The sequence below is a fragment of the Phalacrocorax aristotelis genome, chromosome 1 (genome assembly GCF_949628215.1).
Source record: "Phalacrocorax aristotelis chromosome 1, bGulAri2.1, whole genome shotgun sequence".
NCBI lineage: Eukaryota > Metazoa > Chordata > Aves > Suliformes > Phalacrocoracidae > Phalacrocorax > Phalacrocorax aristotelis.
Window position 1 is genome coordinate 217,497,986 of NC_134276.1, and position 7,640 is coordinate 217,505,625.

A 7,640-nucleotide genomic window follows, 5' to 3' on the forward strand; every position below is an offset into this window, starting at 1 on the left:
TGCACCCCGATACACCGTGATGCCAATGCACCCTGCATCCTGGTCCTTCTGCACCCCAAAACACTGCACACCTCGGTCCCTGTGCACCCCAATACACTGCACCCCAATGCACCGTGCACCCGGGTCCTTGTGCACCCCGAGGCACTGTGCACCCCGATGCACCGCGCACCCTTGTTCCTGTGCACCCTGATCCCTGTTCACACTGATACAACATGGGCCCTGGTCCCAGTGCACCCCAACACACTGCGCACCCCAGCCCTGCACACCCTGATCCCCACACACCCCACATCCCCGTGCATCTCTGTCCCTGTGCACCCCGACACACCATGCCCCCACATTCCCACGCACCCCAGCTCCGCACACCCCAATAAACCGCACACCCTGATCTCCATCTGTCCCAGTCCCTGTGTACCCCCAATACATGGTGTACCCCAGTACCATGTACCCCAATCCCTGAGCACCCCACTTTCTTCTGCATCCCAGCTGGACGCGCCCTGGGCCCTCTGCACCCTGACACACCATGAACCCCGCAGCCCTGCGCACCCCGGGTTCCTGCGCAGCCCGGTCCTCGGGCACCCTGGTCCTGCACCCCGATACACTGCGCACCCTGGTTCCTGCCTGCCCCAGTCCCGTGCACCCCAATCCCGCACGCACCCCAGCCCTGTGCACCCCGATCCCCACGCACTCCACATCCCCGTGCATCTCCGTCTCTGGGCAGCCCCGTACCCTGCGTGTCCTTCTGCACCCCGATACACAGCGCACCCCGGTTCCTGTGCACCCCGAGCCCTGTCCGCGCGCCCTGATACGCTGTGTGCCCTGGTCCCAGTGCACCCCAATACACCACGCACCCCAGCCCCGCACACCCCGATCCCCACGCACCCCACATCCCCGTGCATCTCCGTACACCGCGCATCCTGGCTCCCGCGCACCCCAATATACCGCGGCCCCCCGTTCCCACGCCCCGCGTTCCCACGTCTCCCGCTCCCCCGCACATCCCAGCCCCCGGCGGAGGCGGGTCGGCCCCGGCCCCTCCCGGTGTGGAGGGGGCGGGGAGGGGAGGGGGTGGGCTCCCGGGGGCGCGCCCCGCGCATGCCCGGCCCCTCCCGTTAAATGCGGGCGGGCTGGGGTGGACCCGCATCGCTGCCCCCGCACCCGCTACTGCCCCAGCCATGGCCAGCGAGGGGGAGCCCGGCTGCTGCTGCTGCCGCCGCTGCCGCACCCAGGATGCGCCGGGTGAGGGGGGTGGGGTGTGTGTCTCTGGTGGGCCAGCGGGCGCTGGGGGGGTGGATTCACCCCCATCCCCGGCACCGGGGGGTCCCCCCTCCTGAGCATCACATGGGGTACTGGGGCGTCCCCCCCCATCCCGCTTACCGGGGTGCCCCCACCCTGCTGAGCATCACGCGGGGTACTGGGGGGGCGGGGTTCTCTCCCTCCGAAGCGTTGCACTGCGGGGGGTCCCCCCCAGCCCAGGCACCGGGGGGGTCCCCACATCCCAGCTATCACACCGGGCCTCCCTCCTGGGTACCATCCCAGGGGCTCTGTGTGTCCCCAGTGGGGTTTGGGGACCAGGGTAATACCCCAGCGCAGCAGCCCCTTTAGTGCAGGCAGGACACGGCCTCTGTGTGACTCCAAACTCCCCCTTTTCCCCCCCACCCCCCAGATGTCCCCAAGGCCCCTGAGCCCCAGGGTGACAGTGATGGCCCCCGCCGGGGCTCCTTCTGCGACCAACACTGCGCCGCCATCAACAACATGCACGGTGACCTGGGTGACGTGGGCTGCCACCTGCACTGTCCCCGCAGTCCCCCAGGTAGGTCGGCCATGGGATGGATGGGGCATGGGTCTCTGGGGGGGGGAGGGTGTCCCACACCTCTTGTCACCCCCCGCCTCCATCTTGCCTGCAGCCATGTCCCCCCACTCCTGCTGCCAGCAGTACTCGGAGGAGGTCTGCGAGAGCTGCATGCTGAAAACCACCCTGACAGCCGAAAACGCTGTGGAGGCCAACAAGCTCTCCAATAACTACAAGGTGGGTGCCTGCAGTGTGGGTGGGGGCACCCATGGGTGCTCCTGGGTGGCTGTAACAGGTTTTCTTTTTTTCTTTCTCAAAAAAAATATTTCTGCAGTTTGGCTTCAAGAAGTGGAAGAGCCACGTGACAGCACGGCCCTGGGAGGACCGATCGGAGATCGTCAAGGAGCTCTACTCTGACCTCAATGTCATCCGGGGCTCTGGAGGTGGGTGGCCTTGGGGACAACCCCATGTGGTGGCAGCGTGGGTCTGGGCTGCTGCAGGTGACAATGCTCCCATCTGGCGCCTCCCCTCCCCCAGGGTCCACGGTGACGTGCGGGAATGTCCTCTACCTGCTGCTCTTCGGCTGGTGGCTCTCGCCTCTCTATGTCCTCGTGGCTGCCATGATGTTCATCACCATTGTGGGGGCTCCATATGGTGAGTCCCAAATTTGGGACCCCTGTGTGAAGGGCTGGGTGAGCCGTGGGTCTCTTGGTTGAGCCTGAAATGGCACCGATGGGTGCTGGGGTCTCCTGGGTCCCTTCTCTGTGGGGTGGCCCAGTAGCTGGAGGGGATGTGTGTGTCCCCAACACAGCTGACGCTTGTGTCCCTGCAGGGTGGCTCTGCTGGGACCTGGCCAGGTATTTCCTCTGGCCCTTCGGCAAAGTGATCCAGAAAGTGGAGGTAATGGTGTGCCCCAAATCGGGACCCTGCTGGGGGATAAACTGGGGTGTCTTATGCTGCACCCTGATACCCCCATGTCTCCCAGGTCCCCAGATCCCGCCAGACACTGGGTGCATGTGAGGCTGGCGCGGGGGAGAGCTCAGCCCTGCTCGGTGGCCCCATGCCACGCCGCTGGCGCCCACAGTGCTGGGCAGACGCTGGATACTGGGTAAGTCCCATGCTAGGCATGGTGACACCCCCTTTCTGAACATGGGCACCCCTGGAGCCCCCCCTGTGGTGGGGATAGCACCCACGGGTGCCTCCGTCACACTGGGGTGGGTGTTTTAGAGGGGCAAACCCTAAAGGCAGCCACCTGTTCACAGCAGCGTGCTGGCGCCGTGGTGTGGCTGTGCCTGGGCTACCCGCTGCTGGCGCTGGCCCACGGGCTGGTGTGCATCACCGCGTGGCTCCTCATCGTCCTCATCCCCGTGGCTAAGCTGAGCGCCCGCACCGCCACCCGTGTCCTGCTGCTGCCCCCAGAACGGGTGCTCGTCCGGCGCCTGAGGATGGTGGGTGCCTCTGTGCGGGGGTGAGGGTCCCGTACCCTGTACTGGGGTGGATTTTGGGGAGGGATGGGGTGCTCAGAGCAGTGTCACCCACTTGTCCTTCTGCAGACGGAGGTGCCACTGGAAGGGGAGGTGATCTTGTGCTGCTACCGTGCCATCAACCCCTACTACTACAAATACGCCGTGGACGGCATCAATGTCTTTGCTGTCAGTATCTTTTAATGGGCTGGAGGGGAATGGGGTCGGGGGGCTGGCCCCAAATCCCACCCCACCTCAGTCATCTCCTTGACCGGCCACCCCAGACCTGCTGCCGCTGGTGCTGGTGACGCTGGTGCTGGGCTATGTGGATAGCCACAACCGCCTGACCAGCTCCCCCGTCAAGTTCACATTGGCCTTGCTCTCTATCATGCCTCTCTCCTACTACATCGGGATGGCCATTGCCAGGTGAGCGGTGACCCAGGGGACACTTGGTGGCAAGGTGGGAACACATGCCAGCCCTGCTGACACCCTCCTCGTCCTCCAGCATCTCCGCCCAGAGCAACTTTGCAGTGGGAGCAGTGGTGAATGCCACGTTTGGCTCCATCACGGAGCTCACCTTCTACATCACGGCCCTCATCAAGGGCTCGCGTGAGGGCAACCGCTGCTACGCCGAAATCGTCAAGTCGGCGTTGACGGGGACGCTGGTGGGCTGTGTCCTCTTTGTCCCGGTGAGATGGGGTGGCACAAGAGCACCTGGCCTCTGCAGAATGCTGGGAGGATGCTGTGAGCGAAGCACTGATGGGGACTTCTTGGGGGGGGCTTTCTTCATCCCCAAGGGTCTGTGTATGGTGATTGGGGGCATCCGACACCAGGAGCAACGGTTCAACAGCCGCTCAGCAGGCGTCAGCTCAGCCCTGCTCTTCCTCTCTGTGGGAGGTGAGTTGGGGATGGGGTGTCCCTAGGTTTGGGGGGAGGGGTGGTCCCACCAGCGTGGGCATCCATGCCACGTCCCTCCATCCCCACAGGTGTCTTTGCCCCGACGCTCTTCTCCAAGGTGTACGGGAAGCTGGTGTGCGGCGAGTGCCACAACGTCACCCAGAATCCGCTGGGCCACTACCTCTGCCACAACTGTCACTTTGACCTGGTGAGTGGGGACGTGAACCCCTGACTGCTGGCGTTGGGGACGCTTGGAGCCCACCTGGCTCCTGCTCCTGGTGGTGGCAGCGGGGCTGTCCCTTGTTGTCCCCCCGTTGACAGGCTCTCTCTCTGCAGATGGAGAACAACGGCAGCCTCTACTACAGTCATGTCCAGTGAGTGCTGGGGTGGGGACAGGGTTTGTCCCCACAGTGGGGTGGCCCCTCCTGGGCTGGGTTGTGGCCCCACATCCCTCCCAGTTCCCCTCTCCTCACCCCTGAGGGGCTCTGATTCTGCACCCTTGTCTCTTCCATGCCCAGCTGGTGTAGGGGACCCCCCTGGGGTCTCCATGCCAGGCCCCGGTGGCACTGAACATGTCACCCATGTCCCACAGACCCCTGGTGTACACAGTGTCCCTCCTGCTCCCCGCTGCCTACCTCATCGGCCTCTTCTTCACCCTGAAAACTCACTCGCACATCTACGACATCCACATCAGCGACTGTCACAGTGAGTGTCCCAAAACCACAGGATGCCCCAACTGCAGGGCAGCTCTTCTCACTGCCCCGGGGTGTCCCACTATGTCTCTGCTCTTTCCCCAGTGCCTGGCCACCACCACAGCGCTGTGGTCCACTGGTCTCGCTGGCGGGCCCTCATCATCCTCCTGCTCTCCACCCTCTGCATGTCGGCCTGTGCCGACTTGGCCACGGAGCACATCAGCCCCATCCTCACCAACTCCACTATCTCACAGGTGAGTGTGGGGATGGGGACAGTGGTAAGCCAGGTTTGGGTGGCCTTGGGGACCAAGATGTGCCGTCCAGGGATGGGAACCTGCCCTGGCTGCAGGGTTGAGCCCCAAAAGCTGGGGGAAAGATGCTGAGGAGCTTGGTTACCCACAGCCTGGATGTAGTCAGGATCAAGCCATACACATGCACTGATGTCACCTCTTCCCTACAGTATTTCATCGGTGTCACTGTGCTGGCGATGGTACCTGAGCTGCCAGAGATCGTCAATGGCATCCAGTTTGCCCTGCAGAACAACCTGAGCTTGAGGTGTGAGATGGCTCAAAGGGTGGGTTTTGGGGTGTCCTCCTCCAGCGTGGTCCTCGTGCCCTGTCCCAGTCCCATAGCTGTGCCTTGGCGCTGGTGATGGACTGCCCAGCTTCATGCCACTGGCAGGTCAGATCCATGCTAACGTGCCCTTAAGAGGACTTAAAGTCACCCAAAAAATGGGGCCAGAACCAGGTTGGGCTGCATGGTTTGATTCCCCAAGGTGGGTTTTTTTTCCCCCTCACTCCGAGCTGAATGACCCAAGGGCTGCCAGAGACTTGGCGCTTGGCAGCTCTTAAGTCCTCTGTCCTCCCCAGCATCGAGATTGGGAACTGCATTGCTGTCCAGGTGTGCATGCTCCAGATCCCCATCCTGGTGCTCTTCACCATCTTCTACGTGAGTAGCCCCAGGACAGCCCCTGGGTGACGTCCTGCAGCAGGGCTGGGACACACAGAACTCCATGAGAGATGGCAAGGGCACAGCCGCTGTCCCCGCTGTCTCATCTCCTCTGCTCAGTGCAGGGGAGAGCGGGGTCAGACGCCTCCTACCCTGGCTGATGCTGTCCCCAGCCCCAGGGACATGTAGCAGAGGGGGTTTAAGGGGTGACATGCAAGTCCCCAACCAGAGTCGGTGCGCGGCTGCTCTGGTTGGCCGTAAACTTAAAATCCTCTTTGCCTCGCAGCCGACCAACTTCACGCTTGTCTTCAGCGACCTCCATGTCTACGCCAGCATGTTCAGCGTGGTGCTCATGAACTACATCTTCATGGATGGCAAATGTGACTACTTCCAAGGTGACAGCTTGCCTGTGAGGCTGCTGTGGGACTTGGTGTACCCCCCTTCTCTGTGCGGGTGGGGTGGGGTTGGGTGGGGGGGCTCCTGGGGACAGCCCTGGGGTCATCTGCTTGCTGCAGCTCTTGGCGTGTGGTGGCTTGAGCAATTCTGGGGTCTTGGATGACCATCCTGGAAGTGCTGGAGCTGCCACCCTGCAGCAGCTCTGAGGGGGATCACTCCTCTTTCATCCTTAAGAGGGAGTTTTTAAATACCTTTTGACTGAGATTTTGGAGAGGACCATGAAAGCCCTCTACTGTGGGCTAGTCCAGACCACACCAGAAGGTCTTAATAACAGCCTCCTTCCTTGCTCCAGAGAGTAACCTCCTCCAACCTGCTATCTCTGCCCTAGGCACGGTGCTGGTGATGGTCTACTTCATCCTCCTGGCTGTGTATTTCTTTGCCCCGTCGCCCAGTGGTTGCTGAGGTTTGGACTCTGCTTTCTCCAACCCTCTTGTTGGGTTCAGTGCCCGTCAAGGCATTATCTGGCATCTCAGGGACTCAGCCGGGCCAGTTCTGGTCTGGAAGCATCACTTGCTGAAGCTCCTGCTGCTGCCTGGCTCCACCGGTGCTTCAGCAATAGGAAGGGTGGTGGCCACAGAAGCACTCCTGAACCAAGAAGGAACCTCAACACCAGAGCACTTCACAGAGGTATTTCCAGCCCACGTGTGTGTGGCTGGGAGGAAAATTGTCCTTAGTGGAGGGTCTTGAAGGGAGTTTGTGTGGTCTCGAGGACAGACCTGTCCCCTGGGACATGTTGCACTGGGAGAAGGTACCTGAGAAAGAGCCTCTTGCCCTTCCAGGCAGTGGGTGATGCTGGGCCTGAAAGGGACTCGGGTCTGGCCATCACACAGGGCTTCCTGATGGCACTAGAAATGGACCAAAAAGTATTTTTCAGCTGTTTTGTCATTAAAGCAGTTTTGTACAAATCAGAAACAAGCTCATTTCTCCTTAAACGAGCCTTCAGGTGCCTCTCTGGGCCCTTCTGTGCCCACTGCTCAGGTTAGTGATGGTCTTAGGGTGATGGCCCCTTGGTGCCCACCAAGACCGGCTCTCAACGTGGTGGGCGTTGGGTGCCAGCAATGGTTCAGCTGGAGCCAGCGTCCCTGGCCACAGAGCAGGACAGTGCTCGCTGTCCTCTGTCGCAGCACCAGAGCAGGTGGCAGGGGAGATCCACCAGCATGCCATGGTGACAGAGCCAGCAGCGGTGTGGCTGTGGGCTCCAGCTTTCTCAGTGATCCTCCCTCAGATCCAGCTCTTGTTTCCAGCCCAGTTTTGTCTGACTGTTCTGGGTCAGCCTTCCTCAGAGGTCTGTAACAGGCCCCTAAGAAGGGTCAGGGATGCTCCTGGCCCAGAGCACGAGGAGTGACGTGCCAGGGACCAGCTCATCTCCCCTTGTGAAGGGAGGCGCCGGGGGTGAGC

General features: G+C 61.9%; 1 protein-coding gene across 1 annotated transcript; it reads left to right on the plus strand.

Moving 5' to 3' along the window:
* Nucleotides 1–1,099: 1,099 nt before the first annotated feature.
* Nucleotides 1,100–7,155, plus strand: LOC142051939 (uncharacterized). Its single transcript, XM_075081723.1, has 20 exons — nt 1,100–1,233; nt 1,661–1,807; nt 1,902–2,023; nt 2,121–2,229; nt 2,324–2,440; nt 2,619–2,686; nt 2,772–2,894; nt 3,049–3,234; nt 3,340–3,442; nt 3,534–3,675; nt 3,755–3,938; nt 4,047–4,146; nt 4,236–4,354; nt 4,483–4,520; nt 4,739–4,851; nt 4,944–5,092; nt 5,299–5,393; nt 5,708–5,786; nt 6,073–6,181; nt 6,571–7,155. Exons 1-20 carry the CDS (start codon nt 1,170–1,172, stop codon nt 6,642–6,644), a joined length of 2,241 nt encoding a protein of 746 aa, XP_074937824.1. The 5' UTR covers nt 1,100–1,169; the 3' UTR covers nt 6,645–7,155.
* Nucleotides 7,156–7,640: the final 485 nt, after the last annotated feature.